Source organism: Myxocyprinus asiaticus, chromosome 28 (assembly GCF_019703515.2).
Source record: "Myxocyprinus asiaticus isolate MX2 ecotype Aquarium Trade chromosome 28, UBuf_Myxa_2, whole genome shotgun sequence".
Classification (NCBI taxonomy): domain Eukaryota; kingdom Metazoa; phylum Chordata; class Actinopteri; order Cypriniformes; family Catostomidae; genus Myxocyprinus; species Myxocyprinus asiaticus.
In genome coordinates, this window is record NC_059371.1 from 45,916,699 (window position 1) to 45,942,862 (window position 26,164).

The 26,164-nt window shown below is 41.2% G+C and overlaps 2 protein-coding genes across 4 annotated transcripts in view; both read right to left on the minus strand.

Moving 5' to 3' along the window:
• Window positions 1-17,229, minus strand: part of LOC127419559 (neuromedin-K receptor-like) — a 29,171-nt gene extending 11,942 nt beyond the window's left edge. Inside the window, exons 1-4 of the mRNA XM_051661062.1 lie at window positions 16,794-17,229; window positions 8,599-8,787; window positions 8,279-8,429; window positions 5,743-5,939 (exon numbers count right to left, since the gene is read on the minus strand). Of these exons, the coding sequence (XP_051517022.1) occupies window positions 5,743-5,939; window positions 8,279-8,429; window positions 8,599-8,787; window positions 16,794-17,149 (893 nt within the window). The 5' untranslated portion in view covers window positions 17,150-17,229. The remainder of the gene's footprint in view (window positions 1-5,742; window positions 5,940-8,278; window positions 8,430-8,598; window positions 8,788-16,793) is intronic.
• Window positions 17,230-18,929: 1,700 nt separating this feature from the next.
• The window catches only part of LOC127419550 (atrial natriuretic peptide-converting enzyme-like), an 84,243-nt gene continuing 77,008 nt past the window's right edge, over window positions 18,930-26,164 (minus strand). For all 3 annotated transcript variants that reach the window (XM_051661048.1, XM_051661047.1, XM_051661046.1), the window contains 2 exons: window positions 22,446-22,579; window positions 18,930-20,432 (listed from right to left, as the gene is read on the minus strand). In XM_051661048.1, coding sequence (XP_051517008.1) covers window positions 20,250-20,432; window positions 22,446-22,579 — 317 coding nt within the window. In that variant the 3' untranslated portion in view covers window positions 18,930-20,249. The remainder of the gene's footprint in view (window positions 20,433-22,445; window positions 22,580-26,164) is intronic.

A 26,164-nucleotide genomic window follows, 5' to 3' on the forward strand; every position in this document is an offset into this window, starting at 1 on the left:
CCTCGGACAGTCAAATGAATGTTCAGTGAGTCGGCTGTTCATGAGTGCAGGAGATTACCTAATTACTCCAATGTCCTGCAAAAAATACTCCATGAAAAAAACTCCAACCAATAGGAGACATAAGCACAAAGAACGAGCAGATTCATCCACAACTGTCCTGAAGGAGTGTTATTCCACAAAACAAACTCCAGCTGCTAGGCGGAACAAGCACAAAAAGAAACAAAAAAGGCGCCCAGCTTCCTCGGGCGATCAAGTATATGTTCAGTGAGTCAAGCCCTGTTGGAGGCACGTGAGAAATACACCATGACTTCCTCAGTCCATTGATTTTATGAAAGGCATTGCTTGTTGTGGGCATGTAAATATTTTGTGGCCATCCTTAGTATCTACTCTCAGTTTGGCCAGAAACATCAGTGCAAAAGTGATCTTCCGTTGATGTAAGAGTTTCTGGCATTCATTGAATCAATCACGTTTCTCTCTTGTTGAATTCGCAATGTCTGGGAACAAGAAAATGCTGTGATTCTTCCAAGAATGCTTTCCTTTGCTCCTCGCCTCACGCAACATGAGATCTTTACTGGATGATCTCAGAAATTTGGCCAGAATTGATCGGGGCCTCTCTCCCTCAGCCGATCTGCGAGCCGGGACTCTGTGAGCTCGCTCGATTGCCAGTTTATGGCCTGTTATGTCGAGAAGACTCGGGAAGAGCTCATCTTGGAATTTCACTATATCTCTGCCTTCTTCATGCTCAGGAATTCCAAAAATTCGGATGTTGTTTTGCCAATTACGATTCTCCAAATCCTCCAGTTTTTCCCAAACGCGTTCCTAGTCTATCTTGGTCGCTAGTGGATTAGCAGCTAATTCCCTCTCCAATGACTCCAGATAATCGATCCATCTCTCGACGTCCCCAATTCTTGTAACCAAGTCAGAGAATTTCGTTTCCATCGCAGTAATCGATCTGCGTATTACAGCAAGATCCTCTAAGTCAGTAACAACTTTCGTCAACCTCACAGACATGTTGGACAGTTGACGTTGAATTTCTCCCGCCGTACCATCCAAACCAAGTCCCTGGTCTGTGGGCCTATCTGAGGTATCAGCTTGAGCACGTAAGTGTCTTTTAATATCTCCAGATCCCGAGGATTTTGAATTCTTTGCCATGTTGACTTCAAAGAACAGATATGTAGCAGGGTGTATCGAATCTAACCGGTTTATGACATAAAAATAATTAAAAATTCCGTTTACACGTCCGCTCCTCGCCTGGCATCACGTGACTCCGGGATTATCTTTTTAAGATTTTGGAAATGTATGGGTTTGTGAGTACGTTTATTGGATGGATTAAGTTGCTTTATAGACACCATAGTGGCAGTACAAACAAATGGATTAATTTCAGATTATTTTACTCTGGATAGGGGCACCCGGCAGGGTTGCCCTCTTTCCCCATTATTGTTCTGTCTTGCCCTGGAACCATTAGCAGCCACGATAAGAAAGGAGGATGATTTTCCAGGGGTGACGGCGGGAGGTGTGGCGCATAAGCTTTTGCTTTATGCAGATGATATTTTATTATTCGTCTCTGACCCTACTAGATCTATGCCTTGCCTCCACAGAATTATTAATTCCTTTTCTAAATTCTCAGGATACATAGTTAATTGGTCTAAATCCGAGGCTTTGGCTCTGACAGCGTACTGCCCAGTAACGGCTTTCCAGCCGGGCGCCTTCCAGTGGCCCAAACAGGGCATTAAGTATTTGGGAATTTTATTCCCAGCAAATTTGTCTGATTTAATTAGAGTTAATCTTGACCCTTTAATAAAAAAGTTTTCGAGCGATGTGGGCAGGTGGGCTTCATTACATTTATCAATGACTGGGAAGGTTAATGTTATTAAAATGAATTGTATTCCAAAATTCAACTACCTGCTACAGTCTCTCCCTGTAGATGTCCCCTTCTCTTATTTCAAGCAATTTGATAGCATAGTGAAGTCCTTCATTTTGAATGGTAAGCATCCCAGATTACAGTAAGTTACATAGGCCGATTGACAAAGGTGGGCTAGGCCTACCCAAGATTTTGTTTTATTATTATGCATTTGGGACATTTGGCTCGTTGGTCGCTTCCACCTGAGAGAGCCCCTCCCTGGTTTTGTATAGAACAGGAAGTTCTTGCCCCTATTTCGCCATTGCAAAGCCTCTCTATCAAACTAATCGGAGAAGTTAAGTCACACCCCATTATCTCGCATTTGCATTTGGTGTGGACAAAAGTGTCCAGAGTGTTTAATTCGAACATTTATTTAAATGTTACCTCGGGCATATGGCTGAACCCCAAATTATGTATTAATAAGTCCACTTTTTGCTGGTCAGATTGGATTGTGAGGGGGGTTACTACACTCGGTGATCTATATGAGAGTGGAGTGTTGAGATCCTTTGAAAATTTGGTTCAACATTTTGGGATTCCCACATCTCAGTTCTATAAGTATTTACAGCTGTGCCACCTGCTCTGTACTATTTTTGGGAGTAGCATACACCCCCCTAAAGCAGCAGATACTCTGGGAGTGGTGATTACTGCTTTTGGAAAAGGGCACGAGGCATCAGTGTATTATTCCCTGCTAATTCAGTGTCTGGGGGATGAAGATTTAAATTCTGTCAAGAGATTATGGGAGAAAGATTTAAACTTAGTATTGGAGGAGGGAGTGTGGGCTAGGATTCTAAAAAACATCAAGTCTGCATCTAGAGATGCAAGGGTGTGCCTTATGCAATTCAAGATTTTACATAGATTCTGTTGGACCCCCTCTAGATTGTTTAGGCTTGATCTTAAAGACACACCCACCTGCTGGTGATGTCAATCAGAAGATGGAGAAACAACCCATGTCTTTTGGGTGTGTATTAAGATCTAAGAATTTTGGTTGAAGGTTCAGAGTTTTATGTGTGAGGTATTGGGGACTCAAATTTTATTTTGCCCCAGACTCTGTATTTTAGGTGATGAGGTGGTCATTGATATATAGAATATGCACATAAAAAACTGGGTCCTAACTGACACCAGGAAGTATACTAGTATCTCTCCAAGTTTAGTCTTTTTGCATTGGCTTTCAAATACAGAGTTCAATTCAAGGTACTTTTAACAGTTTTTAAGGGTGTACATGGACTTGCACCAGATTATATTTCAGACCTCTTACATCAACATCAAACCCCTAGACCTTTAAGATCTTCACAGAGCCTGGTTTTAAGTGTCCCTAAATCCTGTTTGAAAACCAAAGGGGATCGTGCCTTCTCTGTTGCAGCCCCTCGCCTTTGGAGTAATCTGCTGATTCATATTAGATCATGTGATAGCATTGAGTCTTTTAAGTCTCAGCTGAAGACTCATCTTTACTCTATTGCTTATAACTGTTCTTAGATTTTCTTTTTTTTTGGCTTATATTGTGCATGTTTTAAATTGTGACTATTTCAATTTTGTTAGTGTAAAGCACTTTGGTCAACATGTGTTGTTTTTAATTGTGCCATACAAATAAATGTGATTAATTGATTTATATTAAGAACCCCAGTGAGCAAGCTGAAGGCGACTGTGGTAAGGAACACAAAACTCCATAAGATGTTGGTTAATGGAGAAAAATAACCTTGAGAGAAACCAGACTCACTGTGGGGGCCAGTTCCCCTCTGACTAAACATCATGAATATAATGTCAATATTAGTTATTTGTGTGCAGTGCGGGTCTTGGTTTAAAAGAAAACATATCCCCACATATATGTCAAACTACATTGTGTTAATATTTGACAGTTAAAACATTGCCTACCTTACAAACAAATGAAGTTTGATCAGTGGATAAACGTGTTCAGACAGTTCCCTCGTACCTGATTGAATGGCTCCTTTCCAGAATAAAATGAAATATGCAAAAAATCACAGTATTACAGTTCTTGTATAGTGACAGGGCAGAAAGTCTTGGAGAAGCTAGAGAAGAGAGGACTCTGGTGGCAGTTTATACAAGCTGCTGTGCTCAGGATGCTGAACCCTGCGGGCTTCCGTCATGCCGCACACAGAGCGTTTTAGTTTATAAACAGATTTATCACTTATAACTTTCTTCTTCCCAAAAATTCAGAAATATTATGTATTTGTTGTACTTTGTAATTGTGGTGAAAAATAATTGTAATGAAGTTGAATACTTCATTTTTAATCAACTCAAGTAAAAGTACTAATATTTATTTTTACTTAAAAAAGTTGAAAAAGTTGAAAAATTTACTCAAGTACTGTAACGTGTAGTTGTAATTCGTTACTTTCCACCTCTGGTGTGTAGTGTGTGTGGTGTGTGTGTAGTGTGTGTGTAGTGTGTGTGGGTGGTGTGTCTGCTGCTTTGGACAAAGTGAACCACCAGATACTCCTGTCCACCCTCTGTGACCTGGGCATCACAGGAACTGTGCTTGGATGGTTGGAGTCATATCTCACAGGCAGATCCTTCAAGGTCTCCTGGAGAAGAGAGGTGGCTTAGTCACAACAGCTGACCACTGGTGTTCCTCAGGGATCAGTGCTTGGACCCCTCCTCTTCTCGATCTACACAACATCACTCAGACCGATCGAGGCACAAGGCTTTTCCTACCACTGCTACGCAGAGGATACGTAGCTCTACCTGTTGGTCCAGCTTGACAAACCACCGTCTCGGCTCGTATCTCTGTCTGCATCTCGGTGATCTCAGCTCAACTTTGCCAAGACAGAACTTCTCGTGATCCCAGCCAATCTGGGATCACGAGAACTATTCATCTTGGTTCAATGATGTTAATGCCAACCAGGACAGCCCAGAACCTGGGAGTGTTGGTGGATGACCAGCTTAACTTCACCGCCACACATTTCATCAACCACCCGGTCTTGCAGGTTCGCGCTTTACAACATCAGGAAAATCAGACCTTTCCTGTCTGAATATGCTACACAGCTCCTGATCCAAGCTATGGTCATTTCAAGACTGGACTACTGTAATTCCCTGTTTGTCAGTCTCCCAGCTAGCACAATTAAGCCGCCGCAGATATTCCAGAATGCAGCAACACGTCTGGTCTTTAATCAGCCAAAGAGGGCTCGTGTCACCACACTCTTGATTTCACTCCACTGGCTGCCAGTAGCTGCCCGCATCAAATTTAAGGCTCTAACTCTGGCCTTCAGGACAGCCAATGGAACCGCACCCTTTTACTTCAATTCACTCCTCCAGGTCTATGTCCCAACTCACTCTCTGCAGTCAATGAACGAGCGGTGCCTGGTGGTCCCATCGCAAAGAGGCACAAAGTCCATTTCACGATCATTGACTTTCTCTGTTTTTCTGTGGTGGGATGAGCTTCCCACCTCCACACGATCTGCTGAAACCATTTCAACGTTCAAGAACCTCCTGACAGCACATCTATTCCTTGAGCACTTAACAAATCCACACTAAATGCACTTACTATTTAACAATTAAAAAATAACCCTAACCCTTGTCAGACTCTTTCTTCTGCGCTAGCTTCTTTACTACTCCAGCCACTATGAGAACTTGACAGTGCGATACTGATGATGTAAGCATCTTTTAATGGCTAAATGTAAATGTGGTGTGTGCAGTGTGTGTGTATGTGGTGTGGTGTGTGTGTATCTGGTGTGTATGTTGTGTGTGCGTATGTGTTGTGTGTGTATTGTGTGTGCATGTGTAGTGTGTGTATGTGTAGTGTGTGTGGTGTGTGTAAGTGTGTGTGTAGTGTGTGTGTGGTGTGTGTATGTGTAGTGTGTGTGTGTGTGTGTGTGTGTGTAGTGTGGTACCTGCTGTTCAGGCTGCAGTATATTATGGGATTGTACATTGATGAGCTCATTGACAGCCACAGCACTGACAGATAAATCTGCTGGATGAACGTCCATTTATTCAGCTCTCTGTTGAGACCCGTTACAATGAAATACACGTGATACGGCAGCCAACAGATTGCAAACATTACCACCATGATCACCATCATCTTCACAGCCTACACACAACATGACAACAACATTAGTCATAAAACTGTGAGAAAATAAACACATGTGTGATGGTGTTACGATGGTGACTTGTGAGGCCATGTGACAATTTATTTACAAAACAAAAATATACAAAAACATCTAAAACACAAGCAAACCAGACAACGACACATAGAAAAATTAACTCAAGACTCAATAAAAAAATCATGTTAAATGTGCAGACAATTTGAACTCTAGCGCAGACAAAATATGAACACTGATCGGACTAGGGTCGGGTCAGGGGTGCTAGGTTTGGGCAGGACATCTTTCTCCAATGGGCAAACACTCAATAGGGCATGACACTGCAAGACACTGAACATTCTAACCCTAAACCTAACCCTAAACCAGACTAACTAACCCTAAAATCACAAAGTCCTCAAGAAAAACAAACAGACACAGCGCACCACTGTGGTTGATAGGGGAACATCTGGAATAGATTACAGCAGGGGTCTGAATCACAAAGTCTGTTTCACTGGCTAGTCAGGTAAGTTTTATTTAGTTTGTGCCAACGCTGGATTTTTGGTACCACCAAGGTGGGTTGGTTTTTACCCGTGTTCACCGCCATAGTAACTTAGCATGGCTAATCTGTTCCGGAACAGGTTTTATTCTGGGTAACAGATGCTGAATCAATCAGCTGAGTAAAGTGACATCCCTGATGCAATGAAGTCACTCCCCCATCTCTCTTAAAGTGAACTTTACAGAATCAACTCTTTATGGTAATTATTTAAATAAGAGTTTAAATACAGATTTTTGGCAGATGGAGTTTTTCCTGATCATTTACCTACTTTAGCCATAAAACATAAGATATCTACAAAAATATAAACATCATGTAATATTATCTATAAAACAGGTAGTTTGACAGATTAATACAATGCCTGCCAGTTAATACAATGCCTGCCAATGTGCTCATGACATGTGGTGCTGATGCCTCGCAGGTGACCCGAGTTCAAGTCCTGGCTTATGAGGTCCTTTCCCAATCCCATTCCCACTCTTCTCTCTCTCATTTCCTGTCACCTCTCTACTTTCCCTATCCCAGTAAAAAGCAAAAAAAAAAAAAAAAAAAAAAAAAAAAATGCCTGCCAATAATGATGGATTTTAAAATATTAAAAGCTTAATCACTCCACAAGATGGCTTGTCAAACCCCTTCTTTCATGGACTAAAGTTGAAAGAGCAGGCACATCGATATGCCAAATACGTCTTCATTGTTTGTCATGTTGCTAGAAAAAAAAGCAAACACATCTTATCATTATGCATAGTCTATCATTTGCTCATACAGTGATCCAAATTCATTAACCTGGTGTGACCCCGCATCCTCATTGGTGTACATTGTGTTTTGTCTTCGCTATACCCTACGCATAATTTCATTTCATTTAAACCACCTGATCACAGTTCAGGACAGTCTAGGCAGTTATTAAAGGGTTAAACGTTCGACACCAAGTGAATGCACTTGGCTGCATAGGAAAGCTATAGGATATGTGCTGTTTGTCTGCACTGGTTTGAAATGCACCTTATTTTCATCCTAACTCCATATAAAGCCTCTGAAAGCAACATTTTCCAGCTTGTGGATGAACCCATTGATTCTCAATGTGATAATGCACAGTAAATATAGGATTTCTTAGGTAATTAAGGCGTATTAACCTTCAGGGAGGTCATCATGTTTTACAGTGTGCTGTTTCGTGATAAATCACTGAATTTTTCAAAATGGCATATTGGATGAAACTAGAGACTCAAACAGGTTTCAATGTAAAAACTTAATGAGATTTCTTACCAGATGTAGTTTCGCTGATGTTTCCTCCAAAGACAAACTTCACTGAGATCGGCACCACGTTGTTTTGTCACATGAAAGTTTAACCCTTTAATGACAGCCCAGAGTGTCCTGAACTGCGATCAGCCGTTCAGGACACTCTGGGCTGTGGCCGTGAAATGAAATTATCGCAGCCTATAGTGAAGCCAAAACACAGTGTACATGCATAAGGACATAGGGTAGCACAAGGTTAAATATATTTAAAGGGTTAGGGTTAGGCACGTTCCCCCAATATTCAGATTATTACTTGATCAATATGGGTTTTCAATAACAAATTCTCAGACTTTTACACCAACCCAAATCCTGAATGTCAGGTTGCATCCTTGCAGACCTTGAACCTTGACCTTAACACTGACTTTTTTATGATACTGCAAAAGTAACTATTTTTTTAAGAGGTGATATTTATTTTCTCATGAATGAAAGATGCAGACATTAAAGATCACATGGGAATATCACTTCAGATTTCACACTCACATTTAAGCCACATGTTCATATCAGTGTGAGCACCTTTCGTTTGGCCTGTAGGTGATCCTGGAAGTTTTCAGAGGAATGTCCTGGAATTTCACCCCCCCACAGAGTGAGTCCGACCCTGCTGTAGGTGGCAGCCATCACCATGAGAGGCAGGAGATAAACCAGCACTGCCACAATCACATGATACCTAAAGAACACACACACACACACACACATTAAGGACTGTATCATGTACATGTATCTAAACTAAACATAAATGTCACATAGAAAAGGATTTTTTAGTGCTAATTGATTTGTATGAAGTCTATGATATGTGATGATACTCAATAAAGAGGTCAAAGGTGACCATCTCTCACATGAAGGGGTCGTGTGCAGGTCGCGGCCAATCCACATAGCAGAGCGTTCTGTGCAGAATCACTTGTGTTGTGGAATAAAAGCACAACGGTAAGGCCAGAACGGCGGCCAGAATCCAAACGCTCACGATCACGCCTTTTGTAAATGTTGCGGAGAGTCGGGGCTTCAGTGGGTGGATTATCGCCATGTACCTGATCAAAGAGAAAGTGACATCAGCATCAAGTGAGTGATTTATATTGTTCTCTTGAACAGGAAGATATGACATCACACACTGCAGCCACTGACAGCTTTTATTGTCTATAAGGATGTTTTAAACAGTGGCACCAGAACAAGTTATAGCTCTGGTTCGCAAATGAATGATGTCTTAATGAAGCACCCAAACAAATAAGTGAATGCTTGCCAACACACTGTAAGCACAAGGTCTCGTTGAATATACAGTATGTGCATTCTTACATTACTGTGGAGGTTAAACTGCAGTACTCAAGAAGAGTTAGAGAGGAACACCACGCCTGTCAGTTGACAGACCAATCACTGCAGTGATAAAGGAGTTCCACCTCCCCCCATACACCGATGAGCCATAACATTAAAAGCACCTGCCTAATATTGTGTAGGTCTCCTCTGTGCTGCCAAACAGTGCCAACCCGCATCTCAGAATAGCATTCTGACATGATATTCTTCTCACCACAATTGTACAGAGTGGTTATATGAGTTACCATAGACTTTGTCAGTTCGAACCAGTCTGGCCATTCTCTGTTGACCTCTCAAATCAACAAGGCATTTCCATCCACAGAACTGCCCCACACTGGATGTTTTTTGTTTCTGGCACCATTTTGAGTAAATTCTAGAAACTGTTGTGTGTGAAAATCCCAGGAGATCAGCAGTTACAGAAATACTCAAACCAGCCATCTGGTACCAACAATCATCCATGCGATTATCTAATCAGCCAATCGTGTGGCAGCGGTGCAGTGCATAAAATCATGCAGATATGGGTCAGGAGCTTCAGTTAATGTTCACATCAACCATCAGAATGGGGAAAAAATGTGATCTCAGTGATTTGGACCATGGCATGATGGTTGGTGCCAGATGGGCTGGTTTGGACAGAGAATGGCCAGACTGGTTCAAACTGACAAAGTCTACGGTAACTCAGATAACTGCTCTGTACAACTTTGGTGAGAAGAATATAATCTCTGAATGCTATTCTGAGATGTGGGTTGGCGCTGTTTTGGCAGCATAAGGTGGACCTACATAATATTAGGAAGGTGTTTTTTTTTTTTGTAATTAACATTTTTATTGATTCATATGCATATGACAGTGGAAAAAACTCAACACATATATAAAGAATCAACATTTTACATTTAAACCCTACTAATACCATCCCACCCTGACCCCTAACGAACACCCCTGTGGTCCCACATAACACACACACAATCCAAAAAATAAAAATAAAAATAAATATATAATATATATATATATATATATATATATATATATATATATATATATATATATATATATATATACACACACACACACATATATATTACATATATACATACATATACACAAATAAATAAATAAAATAATAATAAACATACACGATTAAACTAAACTACACTCTCCACATCCCCTCCCCGAGAGTCCCCCAAAAAAACTAAATATTTGCCCCATTTTTTAGCAAATAAGTCCCTAAACCCCAGCCTTCTACTTACCGCCTCTTCAAATGCAGCTACACTCCCCATTTCCACACACCACTCTGAAAAAGAGGGTGCTCCACTCGATCATGAGACTAGTCATAACCCAATTTTTGATGTGATTATCCCCTAAATGCATAACCGCCCCATCACCCAAAATACAGAGTCTGGGACAAAGCAAAACCTGAGTGTTCAAAACATCACACAAATACCTCTGAACCCTCAACCAAAACTCCTGGATCTTAACACACCCCCAAAAGACATGGGTAGTGTCTCCAACTTCTGACTGGCATCGCCAGCAAGTGGGTGTGTCTTTAAGACCAAGCCTTTATAATCTAGAGGGGGTCCAATAAAATCTATGTAAAATCTTAAATTGCATAAGGCGAACCCTTGCATTTCTAGATACAGACTTGACATTTTTAAGAATCTTAGTCCACACTCCATCCTCCAATACCAAATTCAAATCTTTTTCCCATACTCTCTTGAGAGAAGTCAAGGCTCCATCCCCCAGACTCTGAATTAGTAGGGAGTAATACACTGATGCCTCATGGCCTTTTCCAAAAGCAGCAATCACCTCTCCCAAAGCACCTGCCACTTTAGGGGGGTGCGTGCCACTCCCAAAAATAGTGCAGAGTAGGTGGCAAAGCTGTAAATACTTATAAAACTGAGATCTGGGAATCCCAAAATGTTGAACCAAATTTTCAAAAGGTCTCAATACTCCACCCTCATATAGGTCACCAAGTGCATTAACCCCCTCACAATCCAATCTGACCAACAGAAAGGGGACTTATTAATACATAGTTTAGGGTTCAGCCATATGCTCGAGGCTACGTTTAAATAAATGTCTGAATTAAACGCTCTGGACACTTTTGTCCATATCGAGTGCAAATGCAAAATAACGGGGTGCGACTTAACCTCTCCGGCTAGTTTGATCGAAAGGCTTTGCAGTGGTGAGATAGGGGCAAGAACTTCCTTTTCAATACAACACCAGGGAGGGGCTCTCTCAGGTGGAAGTGACCAATGAGCCAAATATCTAAGACCGAACGCATAATAATAAAACAAAATCTTGGGTAGGCCTAGCCCACCTTTGTCAATTGGCCTATGTAACTTATTGAAATTTAACCTGGGGCGCTTGCCATTCCAAATGAAGGACTTCGCTATGCTATCAAATTGCTTGAAATAAGAGAGGGGGACATCTACAGGGAGAGACTGAAACAGGTAGTTGAATTTTGGAATACAATTCATTTTAATAACATTAACCTTCCCAATCATCGATAAATGTAATGAAGCCCACCTGCCCACATCGCTCGAAAACCTTTTTATTAAAGGGTCAAAATTAACTCTAACTAAATCAGACAAATTTGCTGGGAATAAAATTCCCAAATACTTAATGCCCTGTTTGGGCCACTGGAAGGCGCCCGGCTGGAAAGCCGTTTCTGGGCAGTACGCTGTCAGCGCCAAAGCAGAAGCTTATGCGCCACCCCAGGAAAATCATCTTCCTTTCTTATCGTGGCTGCTAATGGTTCCAGGGCAAGACAGCACAATAATGGGGAAAGAGGGCAACCCTGTCGAGTGCCCCTATTTAGAGTAAAATAATCTGAAATTAATCCATTTGTTTGTACCGCTGGCAGTGGTGGCTCAGCGGCTAAGGCTCTGGGTTACTGATCAGAAGGTCTTTAAATAAAAAGAATTGAATTTCTGTTGGAAGATCATATTATTTGAACAAATAAAATTTGTTACAAAAATTGATACATTGATACATTTTTCCTAATTAGGATTAAAATATCTAACCGGGCTTTTCTGTGGCACTGGCTTCTTTCTGACAAATTTTTTTTGGTTTTTCTTTGCATCCCAAACAATTCTTCTGGCAGTTGTGGCTGAAATCTTTCTTGGTCTACCTGACACTGGCTTGGTATCAAGAGATTCCCCGAATTTTCCACTTCTTAATAAGTGATTGAACAGTACTGACTGGCATTTTAATTTCCACAGGTAACCTCAGGAGAAATACAGGCTGCTCTGGAAAAAGACGGTGTGGTTGTTTCAAGGAGCACAATACGACGATACTTGAACAAAAAAAGCTGCATGGTCGAGTTGCCAATGCCACAAAAAAGCCTGTTACAATATGCCGGACAACACCTTGACACGCCTCAAAGCTTCTGTCACACTGTAATTTGGAGTGATGAGACCAAAATAGAGCTTTATGGTCACAACCATAAGTGCTATGTTTGGAGAGGGATCAACAAGGCCTATAGTGAAAAGAATACCATCCCCACTGTGAAGCATGGTGGTGGTTCACTGATGTTTTGGGGGGGGTGAGCTATAAAGGCACGGGGAATCTTGTGAAAATTGATGGCAAGATGAATGCAGCATGTTATCAGAAAATACTGGCAGACAATTTGCATTCTACTGCATGAAAGCTGTGCATGGGACGCTCTTGGACTTTCCAGCATGACAATGACCCTAAGCACAAGGTCAAGTTGACCCTCCAGTGGTTACAGCAGAAAAAGGTGAAGGTTCTGGAGTGGCCATTACAGGCTCCTGACATTAATATCATCGAGCCACTCTGGGGAGATCTCAAACGTGCGGTTCATGCAAGACGACCAAAGACTTTGCATGACCTGGAGGCATTTTGCCAAGACGAATGGGCAGCTATACCACCTGCAAGAATTTGGGGCCTCATAGATAACTATTACAAAAGACCGCACACTGTCATTGATGCTAAAAGGGGTAATACACAGTATTAAGAACTAAGGGTATGCAGACTTTTGAACAGGGGTCATTTCATTTTTTTCATTGTTGCCATGTTTTGTTTTATGATTGTGCAATTCTGTTATAACCTACAGTTGAATATGAATCCCATAAGAAATAAAGAAATATGTTTTGCCTGCTCACTCATGTTTTCTTAAAAATGGTACATATATTACCAAATCTCCAAGGGTATGCAAACTTTTGAGCACAACTGTAGTTACAGACAGGCACTAAAAGCTGCCAGGTCAGCATATTTGAGCAAACTCATAGAAAATAACCACAACAATCCTAGGTGTTTATTCAGTACTGTGGTTAAATTGGTTAGGAATAAAGCATCAAAATAAAATTGGAACTATGCAATCAACTGTCACAGCACCTCAGAAAACTGTCTAATAATTTTGCTCACAAGCAACTTCAATGCTTTGCTGTCATAGGTCATGAAGAGCTAACAACATGCAAGTTAGATCCAATACCAACTAAATTCTTAAAAGAGGTATTCCCAGTTATCTCAGGACCTCTTCTTAATATTATTAACTCCACCCTATCCTTAGGACATGTCCCAAGAACAGGCACTCTGTGAACTGTATGGGGCTATTAGTGAACTGACAGACTGTTTATTGTCAAGATTTCAACCATGCGAATCTCAAGTCAGTGCTCCCTAAATTCCATCAGCATGTGGACTTTGCAACGAGAGGGCGAACATGCTGGATCTTGTTTACACAAACATCTCTGGCGCATACTGGGCGGAGCACCGCCCCTACCTCGGCTACTCAGACCACATCTCTGTTATGCTAATCCCAGAATACAGACTGCTTGTCAGATGCTCCAAACCGGTTCTGAAACAGGTGAAAACCTGGCCAGCAGGAGCCATCTCTGCTCTTCAGGACTATTTTGAGCACACTGACTGGCACATGTTCAGAGAGGCTACCACCGATGGTGACTCCACCAACTTGGAGAAATACACGGCATCAGTGACCAGCTACATCAGCAAGTGCGTCGATGACATCACTTTCTCCAAGCCCATCACCACACGCTCCAACCAGAAGCCGTGGATGACTGCGGAGGTGCGTGCGCTGCTGAGGACCTGAGACTCCTTCAGAGTAGGCGACAAGGTGGCCCTAAGAACAGCAAGGGTCAAACTGTCCTGGGCCATCAGAGATGCAAAGCATGCACACACCCAGAGAATCCACAGCCATTTCTAGGACAGCGGAGACACGTGGCGCATGTGGCAGGGCATCCAGGCCATCACCAATTACAGGACAACATCACCTGCCTGTGACAGTGATGCCTCCCTTCCAGATGCGCTGAACGACTTCTACGCTCAGTTTGAGGCGCAGAATGACTTGGTAGCGAGGAAGACCACCCCTCCTCCCAACGACCAGGTGCTATGTCTTACCACAGCTGATGTAAGAAAAACTCTACGCAGTCAACCCATGAAAGGCTGCTGGACCAGACAACATTCCTGGCAGAGTGCTCAGAGGATGTGCAGACCAGCTGGTGGATGTTCTTACTGACATCTTCAACATCTCCCTGAGCAGCACCGTCGTTCCAATGTACTTCAAGGCCATCACCATCGTCCCCGTACCGAAGAAGTCTTCAGTGTCCTGCGTCAACGAATACCGTCCTGTTGCATTCACACCCATCATCACGAAGTGCTGAAGCACATCAAGACCCAGCTGCCCCACCTCACTGGACCCCCTGCAGTTCGCGTATCATCCCAACTGCTCAACAGATGATGCCATCGCCACCACCCTCCATCTGGCCCTCACCCACCTGGACAAAAAGGAAACATACGTTCGAATACTGTTCATAGACTTCAGTTCAGCATTCAACACAATCGTTCCTCAGCACCTGATTGGAAAGCTGAACCTACTGGGCCTGAACACCTCCCTCTGCAACTGGATCCTGGACTTCCTGACTGGGAGACCTCAGTCAGTCCGGATCGGGAGCAACATCTCCACCACCACCACACTGAGCACTGGGTCCCCCCAGGGCTGTGTGCTCAGTCCACTGCTGTTCACTCTGCTGGCTCACGACTGTGCCGCAATGCACAGCTCGAATCACATCATCAAGTTCGCCGATGACACAACCGTGGTGGGTCTCATCTGCAAGAACGACGAGTCAGCATACAGAGAGGAGGTGCAGCGGTTAACGGAGTGGTGCATAGCCAACAACCTGTCTCTGAACATGGACAAAACATAAGAGATATTTGCTGACTTTAGGAGAACATGGAGCAACTTTATAGATATTACAGTTTCATTTTTTGTTAATGCATGATTTCCTGTAAAGCTGCTTTGAAACAATGTTTGTTGTGAAAAGCACTATACAAATAAAAATGACTTGACTTGTGAAAGAGAAAAGTATGACTTTTGTTGCATACATTGACTGGAGGTGATGCAGGACAAACAAACACACACACACACACACACACACACACACACACACACACACACAGAGAGAGAGAGAGAGAGAGAGAGAGACACCACATATCAGACATTTCTATTCTTTTATATAATGCTAATTATGATGACTAAAGACAAACCCTAAAAGAAAAGTTTTCGTATTATTTAGAATTTATATTTATGTATTTGGCAGACGCTTTATCCAAAGCAACATACAGTGCACTTATTACAGGGACAATCCCACCGGAGCACTTTGCTCAAGGACACAATGATGGTGGCTGTGGGGGTCGAACCGGCAACCTTCTGCTTACCAGTTTTGTGCTTTAGCTCACTACATCACCACCACTCACAATTTAAAAATGATTTTTTGATCTGTCTGTCTGTCTGTCTATCCATCCATTCCACTCCTTATATGTGTGCAGTCACTGTATGTATGGATAAGTGTGTGTGTGTGTGTGTGTGTGAGAGAGGTGTGAGGTGTGTGTGCATGTGAATGTGAGTGTTTGAGGTGTGTGTATGTGAGGTATGTAAGGTGTGTGAGTGCGTGTGTGTGTGAGCGTGTGAGGTGTGTGTCCAGGTATTCCCTACGTTGTGGGGACCAAATGTCCCCACAAGGATCATAAAACCTGAACTTTTTTACATTGTGGGGACAATCAGTCAGTCCCCATGAGGGAAACAGCTTATAAAACATACTAAACGATGTTTTATTGAAAATGTAAAAATGCAGAAAGTTTTTTGTGAGGGTTAGGTTTAGGGGTAGGGTTAGGGTTAGGGGATAGAATCTATAGTTCATACAGTATAAAAATCATTATGTCTATGGAGAGTCCTCATAATGATAGCTGCACCAACATATGTGTGTGTGTGTGTGTGTGTGTGTGTGTGTGTGTGTGTGTTTAGGGGTAGGGTTAGGGTTAGGGGATAGAATCTATAGTTCATACAGTATAAAAATCATTATGTCTATGGAGAGTCCTCATAATGATAGCTGCACCAACATGTGTGTGTGAGTGTGTGTGTGTGTGTGTGTGTGTTTAGGGGTAGGGTTAGGGGATAGAATCTATAGTTTGTACAGTATAAAAATCATTATGTCTATGGAGAGTCCTCATAATGATAGCTGCACCAACATGTGTGTGTGTGTGTGTGTGTGTGCGTGTGTGTGTGTGTGTGTTTAGGGGTAGGGTTAGGGGATAGAATCTATAGTTTGTACAGTATAAAAATCATTATGTCTATGGAGAGTCCTCATAATGATAGCTGCACCAACATATATGTGTGTGTGTGTGTGTGTGTGTGTGTGTGTGTGTGTGTGTGTGTGTGTGTGTGTGTGTGTGTGTGTGTGTGTGTGTGTGTGTGTGTTGTCACCTGTCTAACGCGATGGCACTCATGGAGTAGATGCTCGCGAACACCGCGGTCACCGGATAGAAGTTTTGGAAGCGGCAGTACGCGTCACCGAAGTACCAGTCCCCGTGCGCGGCGTACACGAAATTGACTGATGCGTTGAGCGCGGCCACGGACACGTCAGACACCGCAAGGTTCAGCAGAAAGTAGTTGGTGACGGTTCTCATCCTCTTGTGCGCAAGAATGATCCAGATGACGATCAGGTTTCCGGTCAAGGCCACCAGCAAAACCAGCGCGAACGCGAGCGACCAGAGCGCGACGCGCCATGGAGACTGCGCGAACCTGTTAGTGAAGTTTGAGTGATTCCCTGATGCGGACATGACGAGAGCTGTCTGTCTCTCTTTCTATGTGTCTGTATGTGTGTGTCTGAATGTTTGCGTCTCTCTCTCTCTCTCTCTCGCTCTCTGTGTCTGAATGTGTGTGTGTGTGTCAGTGTGTGTGTGAGTTGTGAGTGTGTCTGTGTGTGTGTGTGTGTGTGTGTGTGTGTGTGAGAGAGAGTGTGAGTGAGAGTGTGTGTGTCAGTGTGTGGGTGTGTGAGTTGTGAGTGTGTGTGTGTGTGTGTGTGGAGAGAGAGTGTGTGTGTCAGTGTGTGAGTTGTGAGTGTGTGTGAGGGAGAGTGTGAGTGAGAGTGTGTGTGTCAGTGTGTGTGTGTGTGTGTGTGAGAGAGAGAGTGTGAGTGTGTGTGTCAGTGTGTGTGTGAGTGAATGTCTGTGGGTGTGTGAGTTGTGAGTGTGTCTGTGTGTGAGAGAGTGTGTGTGTCAGTGTGTGTGTGTGTGTGTGTGTGTGAGAGAGAGTGTGTGTGTCAGTGTGTGAGTTGTGAGTGTGTGTGTGTGTGTGTGTCAGTGTGTGTGTGTGTGAGTGAGAGTGTGTGTGTCAGTGTGTGTGTGTGTGTGTGTGTGTGTGAGAGAGAGTGTGAGTGAGAGTGTGTGTGTGTGTGTGAGAGAGAGAGAGAGAGAGAGAGAGAGAGAGAGAGAGAGAGAGAGAGAGAGAGATCAGGGTCAGAGAGGTGAAGAGAGCTCTGACAAACCCCCTTAATGAAAAAGCAGTGAAGAGCAGGAAAAAATGCAGTTTTTGCTCATTTAAAAAAAAACATTTAGTTTGAAGCTTTGACATGTACTCTAATAAATTAACTAGATGAAGTCTGATTGAATTAAACTAGAAGCACACAAAAGTGTTACGTTTATTACCCAGATGCAGTATAATTGTCAAGGAGTGAGAACTGCAACAGTATTATAGTTTATATAAATAATGTTTTACACAATCCATATGAACACATTATAGTTTCAGATTATAAAGGGCTTTAAAAGTGACACTCATGTTAGTACTTACACATAACAGACTATACATACATTTATTTAGTTTGAACAATTATTCATTATACGATTCATTGTTACATTTATTACCACAAAATATGGGGTTACGTCACACAGGGTCGGACTTTAGGGGGGTTGTGACCTTTATTCGTGCATAACAACAGCTTCCGTTTTCATTTTTAACTTGCATTAATTCTTCTGTTAAAACTCATGTATTATTTGAGCTGTAAAGTTGTTTAAATCATAATTTTAATGGTCATTTTAGGGTTTTAGTGTTTATGGTGTTACGTCGTCATGGCAATGAAGTTATAAAATTGTCTATATCTTTCCACAGATGTGGTTAGTAAGTGATTTTATGACAGTAAAATCATGTTAACACACATATTGTTTATGTCTTGTGTCTATACTTTTGAAACAGTGAGTATTTTAATGTTTACAGATTATTGACCCCATTGACTTCCATTGTAAGTGTCTCACTGGAACACACATTTAAAGGAGGAACGAGTCCAAATTAATTTTGTGCTAATCAACATTATGACACAAATGCTGCCGATTGAACTGAACTTGTATTGAACGCGGAATATTCCTTTAAGCAATAAAGGCACGGATCTTTTTTGTTGTTGTTGACAGAAATAGATATGCTAGAGAACATTACTAAAATAAGAAACTAAGTTAAAAGATTTTACATGAAAACTGCAGACTTTCCATGACAAAGTTTGCTGATATTCTCTGATGCATGACAGTGGGGTCTTTAGATGAAGAACAGATTACACACTGAACATCAAAGTATTTGTGTACTAGATAGGAATCTTTAATGTGCATTTATTTTTTTACATAAATGTGTACTGTATTTACAGAGCATTAAAAACATAGTACATCACAGTTCAGATTTACAGCTTTATGTGCACAAAAATTGTAGAAAAATATTCTTTAAAAAATACAAAACAGAGGGAATGTTGCACTTAAATGCAGAAGCACTTGACACATTCATACAAGCATTCACGTGAACTGTGTTGCCTTTCATCAAGTGAATATTACAATAACACTGTTCACACACCAGAGACCCACATGAGCAACACAGTCCAGACGTTTCCACAAAAAAAGCAATGTCATCAACAACACAAAAGATAGAATATCATTGGTTGAGAGGTTACAACGGTTCCGCCCTTTTACAGAACCCACCAATAGCAGCAGAGAAAATGCAGAGAGGAAACTAATGTGAGCGGTAAGTCCTTTGACCTGATGTAAAACACTGAAGGCTGTTTCACACATCTGCCGTCTGCAGCGATGAAAACTATATTCATTTTAACAGGTTACAGAGTTTTGCTGCTGAGCACTTTTCTGCATCACACTGCACACTGATTTCAGCAGAATACACATTTAAAATGTACTACTTATCAACACAATCTTTTGCAATATAGGCTTTTTATTAAGCAATATAAAATACTGTTTGAACTACTCACCCACTGTTTGAAAAAAGACGTCTGTCAGTCTTGATGCAAGTCACACACACACACATAATTTGGGTGTAAACTTGACCCGTCTCTTCATGTAAATGAGATTTTATGGTGATCAAGTTTGTAATAATTCTTAATGAGCCACTCCTGATAACCATTTGATCATTTATGACAATTATCACAGGAAAAACTCAAGCAGTACCTCAGAAATCACTATATTTTCTGAATAGAGCCGCAGTTCTGTCACGCAACAGAAACACTTAGTGTGAAATCACATCTGCAGTTACACTGATGCTGCTGCAGACGCACGATCTGTGAAACAGGCCTAATAACACTGTATCCTAACGAGACGCAACACGACACGATTAAACCAATGAGCAATCTGTCTGTCCACACTGGGTGTGATGCAGCTGCATGAAGCGGTGAGGATCTCCTCCACTTAAATGACTAATAACATCAGAACAGTGTGTTTATCTCACTGTGTCATGGCATTGCATCACGTCTGGTTAGGACACGGTGTAATTCACAAACACACACGCACACTCTTATCTTTCTGGGATGATCAGTGAAGTTCATTCACAGATTCTTTTTCCTCTCCGCAGGTGAGAGAGCAGCTCATCTCCAGCTGTGTGTGTGTGTGTGTGTTCAACCTACAGCAGGTGAAATGTGCGCAGGTAAATCTGTCTCTCGATCCACTCAGTGAAGTGAGTGACATTTGCATAGACGCCGGGGCCCAAGACCTTAGAGAAACACACGGAGCCCCAGGAGGTCAAACCGTACAGAGACCAGCGACCGTCATCTTCCTCACAGACCAGCGGTCCTCCACTGTCACCCTGGAGACACACACACACACACACACACACACAGGTTCAGAAATTAAGGGGGCACAGCCACCAAAAATGCCCTCAAAATATAAAACTGAAAGCATGTGAAGTTGTTGTTATGGTAACCAGATTCATTACAAGCTGATCTGCAGGAAGACGTTCCCAACATCTTTTTAACAAGTCAGTCCACTCTCGATCATCTGTGGAACGCTCTCCAGCAGCTATTTTTCTATGTAAACAAGCGGCATAAAAGTGCAGCTCCTATCTACTTGAATGGGGAAAGACCGAAATCTCCAAAACGGTTGGTCAACATTACGATCAAAAAACATTTCAAATCAGCAGTAAAATATGACAACACTGGCATCATACATTGTGCTTCTTTACCTCATATTATGCTAAAAAATGCTATTTTCCATGATTTTATAGCTAATGCACATTCTCGAATTAATTGACAGGCGGTGTCTGTATCTAAAAAGTGATTGGCTCCTTCATCTGTAAGGCGGGACTTCCTTTCCACATCTGTTGATCGATGGGCGTTCCAGTTTATCTGCAAATCAACTTGTAATGGCAAATAAACAAAAATCAATAGGAATGTGCATGAGTAATCGAGTACTCGTTCTGCACCAGCTACTCAAGTATTAAAAACATGAATATCGCAAATTCATTTTCCTTTCCACATTCCCTGCCATGAGCAGCGCTGGAATACTGTATACTGTTTTCCCTCTGAATCGCTCACCAAATCTTGCAGTTACAACTGAGTCCACTGGGGGGCACTGTGAATGTGTGTTGTTGAGGTGTTGGATGAGAGAAGAAGTCATGATGGCATCTGCGCTTTTGAAATCAGCTGTTTGGCAATACTTTGATTCTTATTGAATTCTACTCTATTTGTCTTCAGTTCTTGTTGGAGACATGCAAACCAACAGACGAGGATCTGCTTTTATTGGTGGAAAGAAAATGCGAAGCGAATTCGGAAGCTGATCAGACCAGTACATTTGTGTGTGAAATCTCTGAGTGAATTTTATCAAAAGCAAACTTTGATTACTTGTTTTTCTGAATAATAACATGTGAAATGATAAAAATGTGATGGTCTTTATGTAGACTCAGAGTTTTTACAGTATCTGTGCATTACTCTCGTGCCGTCAGTATTGGTTTCTATGTAAGATCTGGGTGAGTGCAAATGTTTTTTACTGTTTCTTTTAAATCTTTTTGGTTTTCCATTTTTATAAATGAATATTGTTCATTTAGTTTTTTTTCCCAATAGAAAAGCATAGTTTGTTGAAGTTATCTTATTTTGAAATCGTTCTTGGTAACATTTGTGAATAAAATAAAATATAAGATTCACGTACATGTCATACGTGTTTTTTTAACGTGTATTTTCATTTACGAGTAATCAAGTATTCGTTTTTTATCGAGTACTCGATTACAAAATTACTTGAAAATGCCCATACCTAGTGATTGAACAGCTGAAACTGGGACATATTTACTTTTATAGTGAACTGTCGGGACACACCTCGTGAAAGTGGGACGTCCAGTCCAGAGACTCTTTATCTCGAGATGAAGCACTTGTTAAAATGAATGGGAGAAATTGGAACACCCCAATATGGTGAAAGTAGAAAAGGAAGTCCCGCCTTACAGATAAAAGAGCCAATCACCTTTCAGATACAGACATCGCCTGTCAGTCAATTCCAGAATGTGCATTAGCTGAATCAGCATGAAAAATAACGTTTTTTAGCATAATATGAGGTAAAGAAGCACAATGTATGATGCCAGTGTTGTCATATTTTACTGCTGATTTTAAATGTTCTTTGATCGTAATGTTGACCAACCGTTTTGGAGATTTTGGTCTTTCCCCATTCAAGTAGATAGGAGCTGCACTTTTATGCCGCTTGTTTACATAGAAAAATAGCTGCTCGAGAGCGTTCCACAGATGATCGAGAGTGGACTGACTTGTCTTGAAAGAGACTTTGGTCTGATTGCCCTAATGCTGATGTCACTGTGAGGAAATGTTCAGCACACACTCACCATACACGAGTCGATAGTTCCCGCCTCGTATCCGGCGCAGAGCATCCGTGATGTGATGGTCTTCATATCAAAGTACGACTGACACTGAGAGACCGAAATGATGCGCACCTCGCCCTCCTGCAGCTTAAACGGCACTGAAACACACAGAAAACACAGAGTTAGCACATCGACAGCATCTCTCATGTCTGTTTGCTCTGTTTACACTCCATGATCTTCACATAAACCTTGTTGCTCTTTATGATGGCACAGATGAGAAAAGCTGGATTTGTTCTGTCCATGAGGCTGATATTGTCACATCATCTGTCACATTTACTCATATATGACTATTTTCAGAGGGTACATTTTAAGTTGGCTTTACTAAATAACAGAGTTGGTGAGGTACAAGGTTAATATCACATAGCAATAAACTGTTCATACAGACACATTCATAGTTTATCTCATACACCCTAAAGGCATTTTTGAAAGATTTACCTTCTAAAGGGCCAACAGAAAATAAATACTCATAACTTTAAGAAAAAAACAAGTTGGGTTAATTGCATGGATTCATTTTATAGAAAAACTTTGATATATATAAAACAATTCTGAGATTTTCAGTTTTAGTATAGTAGTTGCCAAAAGGAAATTTTGTTGTTGTTTTTCCTTTTCTGACATATATCTTAGTATGCAAATAACAGAAGTCTGAAGAAAAAAAAACAAACAAAACAAACATTTGTGTTGTTTGCCAACATGTCAAGTGTATCTAGAAAAAATATTTGTGTTGATTCTACAAAGGAATCATAAGTTACAGCTTTGGAACGCAAGTGTCCCTTTTTTACTCCAAGTGTCCAAAAACCTCTCCATATTCAGGTGTTTTATTGAACATTAAAACAGAATAACTGAAAACTATGAATACAAACATCTAAAAAAAATATAAGGCAAGTCATTTTTATTTGTATAGCACTTTTCACAACACAGCTTTACAGAAGATCAGGCATTAACAGAAAATAAATCTGTAATATCTATAATGTCTTCGAGTCATCACTGTGTAGTTTGATAAAATACAATTGTGTATTGTTTAAAAATAAGTAATTAAATAATAACTGTATTTATAACCCCCAGTGAGCAAGCGGAAGGCGACTGTGGCAAGGAACACAGAACTCCATAAGATGTTGATTAATGGAGAAAAATAACCTTGGGAGAAACCAGACTCACTGTGGGAGCCAGTTCCCCTCTGGCTAGCAGCATTTATGTGCAGTGCAAGTCATGGTTTAAAATGAGTAAACTAAGTAAGTGTTAATGGCCAGTGTTTAAAACAAAGATTTTGTAAGAACTGTAAGATTAATGACTAATGTCTTTGAAGTTCATCCTGGATTAACTGCAGAAGTTCACATAGATGCATTGTCCTTTGTTAGTTGGCTGATGAAGGCTTTTGTTGGCAATTAATTGATAATCTTTGTATTCCATTTCAAGAGTGCAGGCCATCATTAGACAAAGGTGATGCAGGCAGAGATCAGTGATTTGCAGTGCAGTTCAACCGGCAGGTCATTTCGGTGAGGTTCGGTGAGGTCTATCCTATATTCAAGGTTCAGGCAGTGGCATATGAAGTATTCCATGTCTTATGGTTGGAGTTGGCATCAGTTCATCCTCTAAAGTCCATCGTAATAGACTGAAGTGATGTCTGGCTAGCACCGGCTGCAGTTTGCCATCATCACTCAGAGACACGTAGAAGTGGAGTCCAACACCAAGCAGGAACGGAGCTGGATCTGACCAGTTCTGGTAACCTCGGATATGAATCATAATAAATGTTAAAGATCATGACAAATGTTTCTGGTTCCAGCAGACCTAACTAAAGCAGCCTAATCGTGAGTTGATGGATAAATTACACTACCGGTCAAAAGTTTTGAAACACTTGACTGAAATGTTTCTCATGATCTTAAAAATCTTTTGATCTGAAGGCATATGCTTAAATGTTTGAAATTAGTTTTATAGACAAAAATATAATTGTGCCACCATATTCATTTATTTCATTATAAAACTAACATTTAATTTAAAATAAAAAAGTTTTTGAAATGTATGACTTGGACCAAATAATAAAGAAAAGCAGCCAATAAGTGCCTAACATAGATGGGAACTCCTTCAATACTGTTTAAAAAGCATCCCAGGGTGATACCTCAAGAAGTTGGTTGAGAAAATGTCAAGAGTACATGTCTGCAAATTCTAGACAAAGGGGGACTACTTTGAAGATGCTCAAATATAACACAGTTTTGATTTATTTTGGATTTTGTTTAGTCACAACATAATTCCCATAGTTCCATTTATGTTATTCCATAGTTTTAATGACTTTACTATTATTCTAAAATGTGAAGAAAAAAAATTATAATAAAGAATGAGTGTTTCAAAACTTTTGACCGGTAGTGTATGTGTATGTCTTGTTAAATATGAGTATTTAGTCTAGACTTAAACTGAGTGTGTCTGCATCCTGAACAGTGTTAGGGAGACTTTTCCATAGTTAAGGAGCCAAATATGAAAAGGATCTACCTCCTTTTGTGGATTTTGATATTCTAGGAACTATTAAAGGACAGAATTTTCTGATCCTAATGAACGTGATGGAATATACAGGTGCATCTCAATAAATTAGAATGTCGTGGAAAAGTTCATTTATTTCATTAATTCAACTCAAATTGTGAAACTCGTGTATTAAATCAATTCAATGCACACAGACTGAAGTAGTTTAAGTCTTTGGTTCTTTTAATTGTGATGATTTTGGCTCACATTTAACAAAAACCCACCAATTCACTATCTCAAAAAATTAGAATATGGTGACATGCCAATCAGCTAATCAACTCAAAACACCTGCAAAGGTTTCCTGAGCCTTCAAAATGGTCTCTCAGTTTGGTTCACTAGGCTACACAATCATGGGGAAGACTGCTGATCTGACAGTTGTCCAGAAGACAATCATTGACACCCTTCACAAGGAGGGTAAGCCACAAACATTCATTGCCAAAGAAGCTGGCTGTTCACAGAGTGCTGTATCCAAGCATGTTAACAGAAAGTTGAGTGGAAGGGAAAAGTGTGGAAGAAAAAGATGCACAACCAACCGAGAGAACCGCAGCCTTATGAGGATTGTCAAGCAAAATCGATTCAAGAATTTGGGTGAACTTCACAAGGAATGGACTGAGGCTGGGGTCAAGGCATCAAGAGCCACCACACACAGACATGTCAAGGAATTTGGCTACAGTTGTCGTATTCCTCTTGTTAAGCCACTCCTGAACCACAGACAACGTCAGAGGCGTCTTACCTGGGCTAAGGAGAAGAAGAACTGGACTGTTGCCCAGTGGTCCAAAGTCCTCTTTTCAGATGAGAGCAAGTTTTCATTTGGAAACCAAGGTCCTAGAGTCTGGAGGAAGGGTGGAGAAGCTCATAGCCCAAGTTGCTTGAAGTCCAGTGTTAAGTTTCCACAGTCTGTGATGATTTGGGGTGCAATGTCATCTGCTGGTGTTGGTCCATTGTGTTTTTTGAAAACCAAAGTCACTGCACCCGTTTACCAAGAAATTTTGGAGCACTTCATGCTTCCTTCTGCTGACCAGCTTTTTAAAGATGCTGATTTCATTTTCCAGCAGGATTTGGCACCTGCCCACACTGCCAAAAGCACCAAAAGTTGGTTAAATGACCTTGGTGTTGGTGTGCTTGTCTGGCCAGCAAACTCACCAGACCTGAACCCCGTAGAGAATCTATGGGGT